Raw genomic sequence first — 18,594 nt, forward strand, 5'->3', positions numbered from 1 at the left:
TTTATTTACTCTCAACAAACTTGTGATGAATGTTTTTCTATGCCTTTAGTATCTACTTTTATTACTGGATAGCACTGGTGGGTGGTTGGTTGGAGGAATTATATTTTTCATGACTGTTGTTTTTTATTCTCTCTTTTTTTTCAATGTCTAATTGTAAAAATTAAGGTTTTATGTTTGTATCTTTAAAAAAATGTAATCAGAGGTGAATGTCTTCTAAAATTTCTGATAATAAAAATATTTTAAAACTAGAAAAATTAAAAAAGTCAAAATGGTAGAACCCAGAAATAAACACAGTAAAAAGATCTCTAAAACATTTAATTAACTTTTTCTCAACTTAAGGCCATTTAATATTAAACCTCTGGCATTAAATGATATATTGATACATTTTACAGAAACATAAGATTACATTTTCTATTGCAATATATTGAATTACAAATCTTAAGAACATTTAAAAAAATTTAAAGTATTTATAACTACTACAGAAACCCATACCAGGTTTGGAACAACTTGAGGGTGAGTAAATGATAATAAGTTTCTTATTTTTGGCCATCTGTGTATAAACACGGGAAAGTGTTGTAAATTTCTTGAAATTCTTAAAATCTTTAAAAAAGTTATGTCAAGAATGATGTCAAGAATCGCTATCTTAATATGACCAAACCACTTTAGTTTGATGAACATGAAAATGAAGTTGAACATTTCCCATGGCCTGCGCACTCACCAGATCTAAATATTATTGAGCCACTTTGGGATGTTTTGGAGGAGTGAGTCAGGAAGCATTTTCCTTCAACAGCATCACATAGTGACCTGGCCACTATGTTGCAAGAAGAATGGCTCAAACTCCCTCTGGCCACTGTGCAGGACTTGTATCTATTATTCCCAAGACAAATTGATAATGAATTGGCTGCAAAAAGGAGGCTCTACAAAATATTATCTAATTATTGTGATCTAAAACCAGGCATTTCAGTTTCATTGTCCAACCCCTGTACATAGAACAAAGGCAGCACTAGTATATAAAAAGCAACTTTAAAACTTACATTTTTTTGTTGAAAAAAAAATGTCATTAAACTATTGCATGTTTTGGATCAGCAGACATGTTACATAAATATTATTTTCAACAATATAATTATGCTTAATAGTAGAATAGAATAGAATAGAATAGAATAGAATAGAATAGAATAGAATAGAATAGAATAGAATAGAAGGAGATGCAGAATGTATGTTTTCCCTAAATGAATTGAAAGTTTCTCACGGGCATCGCCTGCTGGCCACAACTAGTAAAATACATTTTTTTCAGCATCTTTAAAATACATTGTGTTAAAATCTCAGATGCTGTAACATAAAAATATTTTGTCTAAGCCCCCATTTCAGATTAAATGAATGGATACCATTCGTTTAAATTATATATTGTACCATTACTTTTTATGCATTCCTTAGTGCCATATGGATAGTATGCATGGTTAATCTAAGTACAGTAATATTTTTCATTAATGCGTAATGATAATTTCTTAGTTATCTTTAAATGTACTACTTAAAAAGGTTTTAACGTTACAATGAATAAATAATTAAAAAGGTTATTAGCTAATCATTGATATAAATAAATATAAAGCAGACCACAGAGTACTGTATGACTAATTTATGATCAAACACACAGCGCCTCAAAAGGACAAAATATATCATTTGAATATTTGGAAGTATTTTAAATGACCAGAATCACTTTCAAATGTCTTTCCCAATTTATTTTTAAAATGCGTCACTTAATGTTTAAGTAATTTTTTTAAATAAAAAATATTAATTCTCAGAAGTTTATTTCAACTAATTACTGTGGTGTATATTGGTTTTCATATGTATAATTGCTTAAGCGAAAAGGCAGGCAAAATGTTTAATCAGTGTTTAATCTAATTATGAACACCATGAGCACAAGATCTCGGTCAAGTTCAAACCAACAATACCTTTGATATTTTACTGTATATAATATTGCAATTATTCATATAAATTTATATAAAAAAATAAATATACAGTGTAGGAAATGATTAAATTACTTATTACTGCATTGTTTAATCAGATTCTAAAAATTAAACATAGAAATATATATAATTTTTTAATACTACTTAGATTGCATTTAGTAATTGTTTATTATATATCAAAAATCTGCATAAAACAAATCAAACAAAAAATAGTTAATATTATAAATATTAAATATATTAATAATATTTGAATAATAATGTAGTAATAATGTATTGTACATTTTTTTCTTTTAGTTTTTTTTTTACCTTTAATTTGGATAGGACAGTGGAGGTTACAGACAGAAAAGTATTTGGAGCAGAGAGAGGGAAAGGGTCGGCAAAGGACTTTAAGTTGGGAATCAAACTCGAATCGCTGTGAGCACCATGATGCCATATTTTACTTTTTAATTTTATTTGTTTTTGTTAAGTGCTTTTGTCATTTCCCCCCCAAAATATATTTATTGGGTTTTGTTTTAACTACAGAACAAAAAGCATAAAAAATTAAATAAATAAAATGAATAAAGACAAAAAAGTGAATAGACAATAAATAAATATGTAAATAAATTATATAAATTCTAACAATAACAGTAATATTCATTCATTCATTTTCTTCTCGGCTTAGTCCCCCCACGAATCTGGGGTCACCACAGCGGAATGAACTGCCAACTTATCTAGCAGATGTTTCACACCCTTCCAGCTGCAACACAAATGGGAAACATCCATACACACTCATTCACTACGGACAATTTAGCCTACACAAATTCACCTGTACCGCAAGTCTTTGGAATGTGGGGGAAACTGGAGCACCCGAAGGAAACCCATGTGAACACAGAGAGAACATGTAAACTCCACAGAGAAAAGCCAACTGACTCAGCTGAGGCTCAAACCAGCGACCTTATTGCTGTGAGGCAACAGCACTACCTACTGCATCACTGCGTTGTCATAATAACAGTAATAATAACACAATAAAAACTAATGTAATTTATGATCATAAAAAATAACATAATAAAAAAATTATAATAACAATCTTCAGTGCATTTTTGTATCTTGTATTTCACAGCTTTCCAGTGTTACCTGTTAAACAAACGTGTTAATTGTTGTTGAAATGTAGGACATCTGAACAACACAAAAAGACACCAACAAGGGTTTAAAAGCTCAAACATCAAAAATGCCTGATCCACTTGTTTCAAAAAAGTGTTGAAAGGGGATCCATATTTTATAAAAATCTTGTAATTTTCCTTCAATAGTGTATGTCAGCTTCTCCAGAGAGGGATTGCTAGTCATTTCTTTAATTCACTGGACACAGGATGGCCTTTGAGTTTTTTTCCAATTAAAAGCAATAACACGCTTCGCTTAGAGCAAATTAAAATGGACAAGTTGCGTTTGCTTGTGTTCAGATCCAGGTTTAGTGTATATGAAATAAACATAATTTGGGAACTAAATGTACATTTTCTTCAAATAATTTTCCAATCATGATAAGAATCTCTTTCCAAAATTTTCGGATCTCATTACACTCTTATACACATTGATAAAGGGTGCCCACAACTTCATTGCATTTTGTACAATTTTAGTTTTGATTATTCACTTTATTTTAAAATAGTTTGTAATTGTCTTTTAAAAGGGCAGCATGGTGGTGCAGTAGGTAGCACAATCACCTCACTGCAAGAAGGTCGCTGGTTCAAGTCGTGGTCAGTTGGCATTTCTGTGTGGAGTTTGCATGTTCTCCCTGTGTTCGCGTGGTTTTGCTCCAGATGCTCCAGTTTCCAATAGTATCTGGATGCAGCCTTTATGATGCAAGCTGAGATTGCATCACTCAGTGATGCAATGTCAGACACAATGCACTCAATGGAGTGACATCACTGTGACAGGTATTGGGTGAGCGCATTAAAAAGCATTGGATGCATCTCAGATTGCACTGTACCAGGTCTGCATCCAGACCCAGTTACCCCCACAAGTCCAAAGACATATGATATAGGTGAATTGGGTAAGCTAAATTGTAGTGTATGTGTGTGAATGAGTGTGTATGGGTGTTTCCCAGTAATGGGTTGCAGTTGGAAGGGCATCCGCTGTGTAAAACATGTGCTGGATTAGTTGGCGGTTCGTTCCGCTGTGGCAACCCCAGATTAATAAAGGGATTAAGCCGAAAAGAAAATGAATGGACGAATGTCTTTCAAAAATGGTTTAACTTTACCTTATTTTAGTTATCTGCCAAAGCAAAACCAAATTTTTATTTTATTTTTTATAAAAAATATTTGTATTCTCGTTTTATTAATAAATAGTAATAATAATAATAATAATAATAATAATAATAGTCAGTGCCAGCTTTATATGTCCCTGGACCTATTCTGAAATGAGTTACCTGACTGCTGACCACCACCACCACCAAAATTATATTATAATTATATTATAAAAATTATATATATATATATATATATATATATATATATATATATATATATATATATATATATATATATATATATATATATATATATATATATATATATATATATTAATACTGTAGTATTCCATTGACCATGCCCCTACATCTGTAGTTGTTTATGGCAGCCAGCAGGGGTCACCGTTTCTTCTAACTGAACAATAAGCAGCATGAGGCCAACCTACCGCCTTTATCACTATATATTTACAACAGTGCTCGCCCGCTCACGTTCAGCTGCGCCCATCTAGAGGATACAGCGAACAGAAACAGTCCCGTTCCCTGACAAAAACTGGATATCTCACAACGGTGAGTCCAGCTGACTTTTATGTATTCATCTATGTATATTTCAATTCCTTAAACAACATAACATACAGTTATTTTCAGGAGGTAGAATCTCATGTCAGGGATGTGAGCATGGGATCAACAGCAGTCCGCTGCTGGATATAGAGGCGAAGAAAGGACCCTTATCAGCCACTTTACACATGCTAACCGACCTGCTAACTGTAGCCGGACAATATCTACATTCACTCCTCGTACGGGTTTACGGCTTTGGTAGCTTCATGCAGAAATACGCGTACTCTGGTGGTCTGTGTTGAAGAGTTTTAGTCGGTGTCCAGCTAATTTAAGGGCTTAGCGGCTGTTCTTGAGCATTAGCGTTTGGCTTTGCTGCTTCAAATGACTGACGAGTCTCTGTCGCTGCTCCGGTTGACTGACCGGGCAAATTTATATAATGTTTCTTGTTCTCACGTGTTTCCCTTTCATGTATCTCTCGTCTGGCTTTTTATCTGTCTGGCCTTTAATGCGTCAATGTTACATTGGAGCAAACCGCAGCTTTAGTGCCTACATTATAACAGAATGCTTTAATATATTGTAGCGTTATACATGTGAAAGAAAGAGGACAGTGCACACTTTACTTCAATGTCAGTGGTCAAGTGCATATGGAGTCTGCTGATCTGTTATCAATGGTAATGGAACAAATGATTTAGCTACTTACAGAAATTGATAAGCAAAAGTCCAGAGACTGTCAGACTAAAAATGTAATTTTTGAGTAATTTTCTTTACAATATTCCAACATTTCTGTTATTTTATTTATGTTTTTTATGAACATCAAAAATATTGTCCTCACAGTATATCGTTTTAGCATTTATATCGCAATGTGTGTGTCCACAATAGTCACATCGCAGGATATGCAATGGTGATTTGGGATTAGAGTTGATCACCACAACATTTGAGATTTGCATTGCAAAGTATAAACATAACAGAGTTAAAGTTTTTCATTTGCAAGGCATTTCAAGAGTGTTTAAAATATTCACACACACACACACACAAAATTACATTTGTAACTTTAATGAGAAAATATTTAACTGAATTAATACAGTGAAGTCTATACAGTGTGATTTTACATTTCATTATTCAACTTCAGTACATGAATACTGTTTGACTCTTCAGAAAATCAATCAATCAATCAATCAATCAATCAATCAATCAATCAATCAATCAATCAATCAATCAATCAGTCAATCATCGCTTATTTAACTCTTTTTGTTGTTCTATTGTATTTATTTTTCACTTGCAATTTGTTAATTTTTTTACATGATTTACAACCTTGAAAAATCTCACCAATCAATCCTAATGAATGATTTCTTTATTTTCGGGTGAAATGATATTCATATCGCAGGATATACTGCAGAAAAACAAAATTTAATAATGTCAGATTTTTCCAATATTGTGCAACCCTAGTTGTAATAGTTACAAATATAGCCAAGGAGTTGGTGTAAATGTTAGCGTTTAAAAGTATAGTGACCAGAAATATCCCTATTAGTAAAAAAAAAGTCATTTTAGTTGTTACATTACATAAGAGTTCTAGACAAAACTAACCAAAAATATGAATCGTACATTTCGTTTTAACAATTCACAAGAATAATAACATCTCTTGAGCTCCAAAACAATGTATTAAAATTATGTTTGAATCATTTTTATGTTGCTGTCTCTGAAATAAATATCTTACATAATTTATAAACAGTTTAAAATTTATGTAAATTAAAACCGGGGCTGCACGGTGGCGCAGTGGGTAGCACGTTCACCTCACAGCAAGAAGATCGCTGGTTCGAGCCTCGGCTTGGTCAGTTGGCATTTCTGAGTGCAGTTTGCATGTTCTCCTTGTATGTGTGGGTTTCCTGCAGGTGCTTCGGTTTCCCCCACAAGTCCAAAGACATGTGGTATAGGTGAATTGGGTAGGCTAAATTGTCCGTAGTTTATGTGTGAATGAGTGTGTAGGGATGTTTCCCAGTGATGAGTTGCAGCTGGAAAGGCATCTGCTGCGAAAAACATATGCTGGATAAGCTGTCGGTTCATTCCGCTGTGGCATCACCTGATTAATAAAGGGACTAAGCCGAAAAGAAAATGAATGAATGAAAGAATGAATGAATGACGTAAATGAAAACCATAATCTTTAACTTTTGTAGTTTGTGCCAGTTGAGCTTGTTAAAAAAAAAATATATATATATATTTTGTGCTATTAAAAAGACATTCAAATGAATATAAGAATAACTCATTTGGCTTAAAATTGAGCCAACTGATGTCTTCAGTGATTTAAAATGACATTCTATTTAGGCATGGGCCGGTATAAATTTCAGACGGTATGATAACCTTGGATAAAAATACCACGATATCATGGTATTATGATTACTGCTCTGAAATAAGTTCTTTTTAAATGTATGAGTAAAAAAACTACTTTTTTACCCCATTGAACACAATATATTTTATTTTAGGAAACATTTATAATATTTAAAAAAAGTAAACATGTCGGGCTAAATAATTAAAATAAATCATTGACTTCTCTTAATTGGTTTCAAGAAAACAGATTTATTTTCAACACATAAAAAAAAAAAAATTAAAGAAATTTACATAAACCTTTGGAACGGTATAACAGAAAATATTTGCTGTTTTAAAACCTTGACTTTTCCAAACCACGGTGAACCTTGAAACTGGTTATCGCCCCATGCCTAATCATATTATTATTATTATTATTATTATTATCATTTGCCCTTATATTTATTGTGCTAATGCCTTTTAAAAAGTAATATTAATTATCATATGAAATGCTAGTCCCTTGATTTATATTAGTTTGGGTTAACTAGTATTTTTGCTGGCTTCTGTATTGTAATGTCAAATAAAAAATTATAATTAGTAGTAGAACTAGTATAGTAGCTAGGTAGTAATAGGTAGTATCATGTTACGTTAAGCCTGCGTCATGCCTTTTATGGGGAGGAATTGCCTGAATTGCCTTCCTGTATTATGGGGAAGAATTTGGCCCCTTGTTAATGGAACTTGTTTGGATGATGAAGTCTCCCGCTGGTGGGAAAATAGGAATGTTCGAGGCCCGTGGCATTCATTGCACCCCCTTAATGTCTTAAACTTCTTTCAAATCCTTATAGTGAAATAATAATAGCACAGTGTCTTCATTACAGTAAGAACGGTACATTTTGCTGCTGTTCTGATCCATATTATCAAACCATTGCTGCAGGAGGTTCTTTCTTGTTTGAGGGCCACTCTGTGATTTCAGTTACATAATACAGCTTTACCTTTACACAAAGCACTTGCGTGTTTCAGTGCAGTGTTCAATTGCAGTTCAGTTCTTCATAGTGCAAAGAAAAATGAAATAGTGCTACAATTGTTGATGGTGTGATATTTTTTTCCCTCTCCAGGGAGCCATTAATAATCCATTCTGGACGTACAGAAACCCCTCCGTCTCTGTATGGAAAAATCTCTAACTTGTGAAAACATTGGAGCTTCTCTAGTGGAACGTAGACTACTTCTGGGGACAGTATGTTCAACTTGATGAAAAAAGACAAGGAGAAGGATGGAGTTAGGAAGGAGAAAAAGGACAAGAGGGACCGGAGGGAACGGATGTCTGCAGCTGAGCTCCGAAGCCTTGATGAGATGAGTATGAGACGGGGCTTCTTCAACCTCAACCGGAGCTCCAAGCGGGACTCCCGGAACAAGTTGGAGATCTCAAACCCGATACCTATTAAAGTTGCCAGCAGCACTGAGCTCAACCTGACTGACATAGAGTCGGATGGTCTCAGCAACCGAAGCAGCATGGTTTTGGATGCAGACCAGCTCAGCGCAGCCAGTTCCAGCGATGATCTGAAGGGTGATTACAGCCAAGATGGCCACAGGAGCTCTGTTAAGGAGAGGGCAGCGAGGTTTGGCTCTCTTGCCATGCAGAACTCGCAAATGGGTTCCATCATGAAGCGCTTCTCTTTTTCTCAGAGGAATAAAGATGAAAGTCAGTCTGAAGGTTCAACCCCTTCTGGACAGAACTCGGCTGCCCCGTCTCCTCAGGTGGAATCCAAGATCTTTGATCCCCAGCGTAAGCCAAGTCTTCAGCTTCAGCTTCAGCAGCAGCCGCAGCAGCCTCCTCCTAGGAAAAAGTTGCAGATTCCTGAGATTGTGGATAAGACCTTTCCTGCAGATCTCCGCTTGCCTGCTGTCGTGCCACCGCAGACGCCTGAAGTTCGGGAGTTGGTTCTCCAAAGGCGGAACACTGGAGATTTCGGATTCTCTCTGCGGCGCACCACAATGTTGGACCGCGGCACAGATGGAGCAGTGTATCGACGTGTGGTCCACTTTGCGGAGCCAGGTGCTGGCACCAAAGATTTGGCTCTTGGTTTGGTTCCCGGAGATAGGTTGGTGGAGATCAATGGGCGAAATGTGGAGAACAAGAACAGGGATGAGATTGTGGAGATGATTCGGCAGTCAGGCGACACAGTTCGCCTTAAAGTTCAGCCTATCCTGGAGTTAAGCGAGCTGAGCCGATGCTGGCTGAGAAACACTGAAGGGCTGCGGCGGGAAGCATTTGACGTAAGTCCATACTTTCTCTTTTCTTTTCTCGTTCATGATCACAGGCTTTCCAGGCAACTCCCCACAAGCCTGCCCAGCTCTTACACATGTGGAGCCAACTGGCTCTTTTCGCGAGTACAAGCACATCATTTAAGATGAACATGCTCTTGTGCAACAGGAAGCAGACTCCTTTCTAGGACGAACATCTGTCACAATGTGTCTAACAGAATTTTTTTCCCCCTCCAGCTTTCCACAAGTGATGACTTTAATGACAGGCTGTGAAATGGTTTTGTTTGTGTTTTTCTTCAGGTTGTTGTGCAAGAGTTGGGCAGCGAATTCAGACATTTTGCCTATAGAAACTTCACATGCAATATCACAGTGTTGGTATGCTATAAATTGCACTTGCTGTCGGTACTAAGAGAAAGACATTGTCCAGGCACACTTACTTGTGTGAAAGGAGTGTGATGAATGAGTGATGAATCTCTTCAAATCAAAATCTCTTTAGTGTTTCCTTGACAGAGTGAAACCATTGAAACTTATCTGTCATGTTATGCACTGCTTCCTTGTTGGTTGATAGATAAGAATGGCACTCATTAAATGGGTGGAGGTTGCGTCCTTATTATTCAGCATGTGTGCCACTACTGGGCTGGATCCAATGTAGTGTGCTGTCCTGCCAAGTTGCACATGTTGATTCTGGGACGACTGCAAAGCTTCCTCCTACAATAACTGCTGAGGGCATTATGTAAGACTCCTTGATAGCAGCTCATTGCATTCCTAGGATTCAGCAGCAATGTTTATTTGCTTGGTAAACACTTTTAAGTAACGTGGTTAGGAGACCTTCTGAAGTTGATTGATGACACCTCTGTGAAACTTGAGTGCATAGAAGAGAGGGGTGACACAAGTAAGATTCGAAACCATGGCCTTAATCAAAGTTCATTTGAATTATGTAAGAGAAATTGTTGGTGGTTTTCTTTCCAACTGCTATTTCTTTGGGTTAAAGCAGAATTTTATCAATTGGAAGTTCATGATCATTTGGACGGCTCTTTAGAAAACTCCTGAGGGTTATTTGAGCTAGAAATGCTAACCTCTAAACTAAACTCATTAAAGTATTTGCACTTAAATTATTATTTAAATAATTATTAATTAAATGTGAAATGAGGTTAGGGGTAATGTATTGGGGTATGTACTTGTGCTACATAAACGAATATAAATTTCTCATTTTGATAAACCATTATCAATTCTTAAATCCTAAAAATCTATACTTTTATTCAGCGGTGTTTTAAGTTCATGAATTACCAAAACTTTGTAGCCTCAACTGTAATAATTCACATGGAGCTTTGGGCTTTGTTTGATATTAAAGAACATCTCATCTCTCGAAATATCGCTCAATTACAAAATGTAATTCAGTATTTAATGTTTATTTGATTTAATTTTGTTATAATTTTATAACGGACGGCCACTATTAAAAGTTTAATTTATAAATAAAAGAATTATGTAATTAACATATTATACCGTTATTGTTCTAAATTTTTGGGTCATTTAAATGTAAATAGCATATCTAGTTAAAATTATTTTAATAGGTAATCTTCATAGTTTAAGCATTTTATTCCTTTGTAAATTTGTTCTTGTTCTGTACTTGCTGCATACCCCAGCATGGCCCTATACAATTGAATTAAATCCAATCCTGTATATAATATAAATGATATTAGTCATTTTGTCACATGAAACTTGTTAAACCTGTTTTAAAGTAAGCGGATCGGCTATTTGCACACATAACGGATTTCCGTCTACTGTACATATCGCTACATTCACACTTTAGCACCAAATGCTGTTAACACAGAGTAATGTATTTAATGCTTTTCGTTTCCACATTTGTCTAATTTTATAACATTTCTGTCTACACCACTGATTTGGCATGTTGCTGTCATTGAAAACAGTATAGAATCTGACAAGAAGTGAAGTGCCATAGAGAGCGGGATGAGACCAGGACTCAAACACGGGTTACCTGAAGTACAACTGAGCTACATGTTTGAGCACAGCCTACAAGGCTCTGAATTTTAAAGGTTTATTTTTGACATTTTTTTCTTGACAGTAACAACTAAGGTACAAGTGATTACATCATCTTCCTTAGAACTTTGTAACTGGTTTTAATGCCATCACACTAATGTCAGTAAACTACTTTGACATATATACATATACAGTTGAAGTCAGAATTATTAGCCTTCCTTTGAATTTTCTTTTCTCTTTTTTTTTTTTTTTTAATATTTTCCAAATGATGTTTAATAGAGCAAGGACATTTTCACAGTATGTCTGATAATATTTTTTTTTCTTCTGGAGAAAGTCTTATTTGTTTTATTTCTGCTACAATAAAAGCAGTTTTTAATTTTTTAAAAAACATTTAAGGTCAAAATTATTTGCCCCTTTAAGCTGTATATATATTTTTGATAGTCTACATCAAACCATCAATACACAATAACTTGCCTAATTACCCTTACGTGCCTAGTTAACCTAATTAACCTAGTTAAGCCTTTAAATGTTACTTTAAGCTGTGTAGAAGTGTCTTAAAAATATCTAGTCAAATATTATTTACTGTCATCATGGCCAAGATAAAATAAATCAGTTATTAGAAATGAGTTATTAAAACTATTATGTTTAGAGATGTGTTAAAAAATCTCTCTGTTAAACAGAAATTGGGGAAAAATTAACAGGGGGGCTTATAATTTAGGGGGTGTAATAATTCTGACTTGAACTGTATATACATGCTCAAAGTGCTATTCTAATTAAAAAGTACATTATTAAATCAATTCACATCTAAATAGAACCATTCGGTTGTGTTTGCAAAAAAGAAATCAGTATATTAATGCTTTAGATAAGAAACATCTCCGGCTTAGAAAATTACTTTTACAATGTGTTAACCACAACAGCAAGATTGGAATGAACTGTATTAAATGAGTCCTAAGTGTTTTTGTACGTGTTTGAACAGACCCTGGTCTTTTTGTAGTCCGTCATGGCCTACAGCAGGTGAAGAACAGCTGTAATCCTGCAGGCTGAAAGGACCTACAGGTGCCTGACAGCCCTAAAAGACAAAGCACCTTTTTCATCATCAACTTCATTACTACATATAAATGATCTGTGTAGCCTAAGGAAAGTTGCGCTCAAGATGACAGTTTGTGTCCATTATAAATCTTAACCCGAGCACTAACTTCAGGCTAATGGAACTATAGTGCTGTAATGGGCTTAGAAAAATAAAGTGATCATCAGCGGTGTCTGTTTATGCGACCACATGTTTGCAAAGAGCTTCCTAATGGGTTTTTCCTATATGCAATAGTTTTACCTTCCATTCTTAGGTCAGATTTGTTGTGAATTAAGCACTTCCAGGAAACCCAAGATTTGTTTAGCTTAAAGTTTTGAGCGAACTCATCCGTTTGGTAACAGACCATCTCGTAACAATTACAACCGGCCGGCTCATCATGTGTTTTCTGCAAATTGGCCATTGGCGAGCACCTCCATCTCATACCAGAGTGGGTCTGCTGTGCTATTTTGGGTTTTACCAACAAACAAGAGGGACTTTGCTTTGCTGCATAGTTCTTAGTCAGCCTCCCGCTGCACTCATTATGGTTGATTACATGGCCTCAGGTCAGTGGGAGTGTTCAGTGTGGGTCTCCCTGACTCTCGCCCCACAGTCTATCGCTGTCTCTCGGACAACCATCATAATCTGTTCTGTCTTTTGGCAAGCCATAATACTACAGGCATTGTCTGGATCATCTAATATGTCCTCTGAGAGCATTCATTTTGAAGTGCTTTTGTTGCGGAGCCGTTTTAAAATAAGGATGGACAGGATGTACTCTAGTACGTGGAACTAATAGCAGTGATTGTTTATAATGACTAAAATATATCAGCCTATGAGATCATTATTATTTGTGGCTATTCTGGCTAACAAAACAGTTCCATTGAAATGAAGTTTCTGTTTACGTCACTTCTGAATTCTACTGATGCTTGTCATTGTTTAAGTACGGTGTTTGTGTTATTTATTTCTGTTTTTTACTTTGAGTAGATGTAGAATGAAGCTTTATGGACTCTTTTTACATTTCAGGGTTTCTCAGCAGCTGAAGTCGTCATAGTTGGGTAAACTTAGAGCGCAGTGAATGGGAGAGTAGAACAAACATTTTTATACAATCCTATTTGCTGAAATAATAAAGCAAAAACTCAACTACACTATAAAAATATCTGTTAATTAACAGTTTCCATATTTTGTGTGTTCCGTCTGTTTACAATTGTGAATTTCCAAATGGACCCTTTTCACTTTTCCTTGTTTCTCACTAGCGGAAGTCGTCATACTTGGGAAAACTTAGAGCGCAGTGAATAGGAGATTACAACAACTTTTTTTTACAGTCTTATTTGCTTTAATAATAAAAGGAAAACTCCAAGATGATGTTATAATGACTTTCAAAAAAAAATTGTGTGAGACTGATAACACAAGCCAGAGGAGAGAATAATGTAAAATTTCCTGTCCTCCCCCATAGTCGCAACATTAGAAACGCCTTGCACAATAACTCACGATAATTCATTTTTTGTCATTTGAAGCAAAGATGATTTAATACATACATAAATGCATATGTGCTCATACATTTAAAAAAATCTAAATATAAAAAATTTTCAAGGATTAAAGATGCTTATGACTGTTAAACGTGTCATGACGGGCTTGTAAAAAAGGACCTTGATCTCTACTCTGTCAACTTTTGATGTTAAAAATTCAACTCTACAGTTGAACAAAGTGACTTTTATTGAGATTTTAGTAGCTTGAAATAACATAATGTACTATAAGAAATAATATATAAATAAATGAGTCCGTAAAAGAAATGTATAATGGCAGCTTATGACGAGGTTTAAAATAAAGCAGCATAAAATAAAACGCCAACCCAGACATTAAATGACTTTAAACTATTAAAATGTTCATAAAAGGGACTTCTTCCATCAAAGTTTAAAGTTGTCAGAAGAAAGATTGAGGTCTTATAATGTGATTCCAAAGCATAAATAATAAAAAAAATAAAAACATGAATCACAAAATACTGTTACTTTTCAGATATTTTTTACAGTAGTGGGGCATAGGTCTCAGCACAGTTTTGCTCCAACATCAATCAAACACAGCTTATCCAACAAATCAATGTGTTCATGACTACTATAGACTATTAAGCAGGTGTGAGTTGGAAGTGGTTGGACCTAAACTATGCAGAGCTGCGGCCCTCCAGTAATTAAGTTTCAGACCATTGCTGGGTGTTATCAAGACTTTCAGAAAAAGGAAAAAAATAATGTGAGACTGATAAGGGTAACCAGAAGAGGGAACAACGTCACATTTACTTGTTCATAGACGCTGCATTTGAAACACCTCCCATAAGCAGTAATTCGTGTTTTTTTGTGTAATTTGATGCAACGATGATGATATAAATACATATAAATATACATACGTTTAAAAAAAATCTAAATGTTAAAAACTTTAAAGGATTTAAGATGCTAATGATTGTTAAACGCATCATAACAGTCTTGTGAAAAGGGTCCATTGTGATTGGACCAAGCGAATACAATTACATTTTAAAATCAGCTGCTTCATAGTTCTTAATAAATAAATATTCATGCATACTATTATTTAAAATGTCCTGATTAATTCAGACCAGCCAGCTTTTGGAAGGAAGCTGTTTTTCAGGCTGTTAGTCCTTGTTTTAAGACCCCCATCAAGTCTCCCTGAGGGCAATAGTTCAAAGTGTAAGTGGCTAGGATGGAGCAGTCTGTGGAGATTTGAAGTGTTCTGGAGAGGTATATTGTGTTTGCAATCTCTTTCAAAAGAGGAAAAGAACAGCCAAAGATTGTTTGTGCTGTGTTCATTATTCTCTGGATTGCCTTTACTTAGTACACAAGGAAGCTCTCAGTATATGAACGTTTGAAGGTGGATAGCAGCTTCTCACTCAGACTACTCTTTTTCATGAGGGTCAGGAAGTGCATGATCTGCTGGGCCTTCTTTACAGCAGTCTTCGTGTGGACTGATCAGGTGAAGTTGTTGGAAATGTGAGTTTCCAGAAATTTGAAACTGTGAACTCTTTCCACACAGTGTCCGCTGATGTATAGTGGCAGGAGCTCCACTTTCATTTTCACATTCAATGCTGAAGTCTAAAAACGGTTATTTGACTGTGTGATAACTGGAGTACTGCACTGATTTGTGGGCCTCACACAGCAGCGGGAGCCATTCACCGCCCCTTTGTCTTGGAAAACAAACAGCTAAAGCTTCATCATCAATTCAAATAAAGATGACCGTGAAACAATCATGTCCTGTGCAAACAAAAGTCAAGTGAAGGGAGTTCACCACAGGCAGCAACCATATGTTATGTCAGGCAGAAAGTCATTGAGAACTTCTTAATGGACTTTTTACTTTCTATGACTTATGGTTTGTTGTTGAAATTTGGCCTTTTCACATTTTTTTAGGACATAGTTTACAGACCTATGTAGTACTTTCCTTATGTAGTAAGGAAACTTCTAGATTTTTCTTACTACAATTCTCCTAGACTTTGTTTCTAGGAGAAATGTAAATTCTGAATGATTTTTTTTTATTGATAGCCATCTACTTCAAGAGTGATTTTGCCAATTTATAGAGCTATTCTTTTTTTCTTGGCTTGGTAATTCAATCCCTAATAACATACACGCTATTTTAATTGGTGAAAATATTTTTGACGTTCTTTTGTAATCGAGTTTGCTGAAGAATGCAAATAGGAACTTCCCCTTCATTGCAAGAATGTCTTTGGAGTTCCCGAAGAATGCCATGTTATTCCTGCTGTTCCCAATTCCTTAGAAGAGAACGCAGCGAACATGCAGGAAGTCCTCTATTCTTCTAGGCATTGAGGAGTGTAGTCAGGATGTCCTGAGATGGCTGTGAGGAAGCCAGAGTAGAGACAGCACAAACCCTGCTGAAACAAACAGGTACAAATAGGCTATTTTCAGCACTCAAGCTGCTCTCTGTCTAGTCGAATTGTCTATTTTGACACAAATCTAGGCCTGGAATCACATTTTTCTGGTTATTGAGCAGTGGACATTTAAGTCCATCATACAGGGTGTAGTCTGTGGACTTCCTAAGGAGCAAGACATTTTTAGGGTTGTCCCAAAGTATCTTCAACAACATTTTTTTTTATTGCAGTTTTGTTTAATTAAATCAAAATCCAATTGTCTTTCTTTTGCTTAAAAAAAATCAGTGGCAATCCTGCAATGAGGCAAATTTGTTAAAATACTCAGTGAGTATGTTTACATGGACACCAATAATGGAATTTTTATACCATTAAGACAATACTCTGATTAAGATTTTACCATTTAAACAGATTTTTGGTTACCTTAATCCGACTAAAGTTATAATCGAACTAAAACGAAATCGAATTTACCAAATTATGTGCTATAACATGTAAAATGGCATCATGAAAAAAACATTCATTAAAGCAACTTATGTAATCAATCATATTATTGCCTTATTCAATTGACTTTAAGAAGTGAATAAACAATTTGCTTTTAAAGCGATTAGTTGACTTTGCATAAAACAGTGAGGAATCCTGTTTCCTTAGAAATAAATAAATAAACTATCTATAATTATTGTACTTGTGCTTTTCATAAAATTAAGTCAACTTTTTTCAAGTTAAGTCAACTAAGTCACTTTTTTAGGCAACTGGTTTAAAAAATATTTGGTAAAACTACTTAAAAAAAATAATTTTTCCAAATAAAAATAAAGAACTGTGTTTCGGTTTTTAATTATGTTCAATCAACCTAAATTTTTAAAAAACAATTAACTTGATTTGATTTTGTTCTGATATTGTAAATCAATTGTGTGGAACCCTGCTTTTTTGATTGATTGATTGATTTATTTTTTACTGTGCTCCCTTTAAGAAATGTAACTAATTGCTTTATACATTGTATTTTGTTACAGTGGATTGTTGTTTTTTTGTCAATTTCTATTTATTTTATATAACCTATTTTAAGCATTATAATTTAACACTAATAGTTGTTTTTAGATAACTGAACTAAATTTAATCAGTTTATTTTTGACTTTTTTCAGTTACTGAATATTTTAGCTAACAGTAACTTACATTAGTTTACAACATGATTTAAGTCTAAAAAATAAATAGTTTTGTAATCTTTTCAGTGTAAAATGATGCACAATTTTACAAATTAGCTGCCATAACAGTGGAGCAACTAAAACATATTATTACATTAAAAGCCTACTGACTCAAATAATAATTTAACAAAATAAATCAACTTTTAAAATGAATTTATATGCTATTTATATGGGGCAGCACGGTGGCTCAATGGTTAGCACTGTCGCCTCTTAGCAAGAAGGTCGATTTTGTGTGTGTGTGTGTGTGTGTGTGTGTGTGTGTGTGTGTGTGTGTGTGTGAATGTCAGAGTGTATGGGTGTTTCCCAATATGGGTTGTGGGTGGAAGGGGATCTGCTGCGTAAAACATATGCTTGAATAGTTGGCAGTTCATTCCGTTTTGGCAGCCCCTGATAAATAAGTGACTAAGCCAAAGGAATATGCATGAATAAATATGCTAATTCAGCTTTAATCCTTTAAAATTAGCTCTATTTACATCTAATTGTAAGTTTCCCTTTTTCCGTTTTGTTTTCTTAGCATTTTTGAAGTACAGTAGTTAAGTCTGCCGTTAGTGCAGGTATTTCAGCATCTTCAGCACTAAAGGTTGCTTGCTGACTCTGCTGCATTGAAGTGACTGTGCAGGAATCGTCATGGGTGGCAGTTCATTACGTCTGACTGACCTCCAGCAAGGTTGCACTCCACCATGTCAGCCGAAGAGTTACAGCTGTGCACCAGATGCCCACAGATACACACACACACACACACACACACACACACACACACACACACACACACACACACACACACACACACACACACACACACACACACACACACACACAAACTGATGCAAACATTCTGACACCCACCCTCAACGTGCCATCATGCTGTTTTACGGGCAATGTGAAAGCATGACTTTGCAGTTAACAAACCTCAGAGGTCCATCATTACCAGTACACCGTGGAGGCTGCAACAAAACCACAGCTATGCTTTCATTAACGTACCAGTCTCTCAAAAGAGTCTTTCCCACATACGCACTTCTGACAATGTTCAAATACGTTGTAATTTGCTAATCACAGTATGTCTCATCACAATTAATAAGCAATCCTAAATGTCAGTTTTGCTGTCTGCTTTTGTAATCATCGGCTGCAGTGTGTGGCATGTCGTGATTGTACTGTAGTTTTCA

At 35.1% G+C, this 18,594-nt stretch overlaps 1 protein-coding gene across 20 annotated transcripts in view; it reads left to right on the forward strand.

Moving 5' to 3' along the window:
* The first annotated feature begins 4,669 nt into the window (after positions 1-4,669).
* The window catches only part of myo18ab (myosin XVIIIA b), a 173,038-nt gene continuing 159,113 nt past the window's right edge, over positions 4,670-18,594 (forward strand). For all 20 annotated transcript variants that reach the window (XM_087283058.1, XM_087283060.1, XM_087283063.1 and 17 more), the window contains exons 1-2: positions 4,670-4,749; positions 8,151-9,309. Coding sequence is in view for 10 of the 20 variants with exons in the window: in XM_087283036.1 (XP_087139162.1) it covers positions 8,272-9,309 (1,038 nt within the window). In the remaining 10 variants the exon portion in view is untranslated. The remainder of the gene's footprint in view (positions 4,750-8,150; positions 9,310-18,594) is intronic.

Source organism: Danio rerio, chromosome 15 (genome assembly GCF_052040795.2).
Source record: "Danio rerio strain M-AB ecotype USA chromosome 15, GRCz13ab, whole genome shotgun sequence".
Taxonomy (NCBI): Eukaryota; Metazoa; Chordata; class Actinopteri; order Cypriniformes; family Danionidae; genus Danio; species Danio rerio.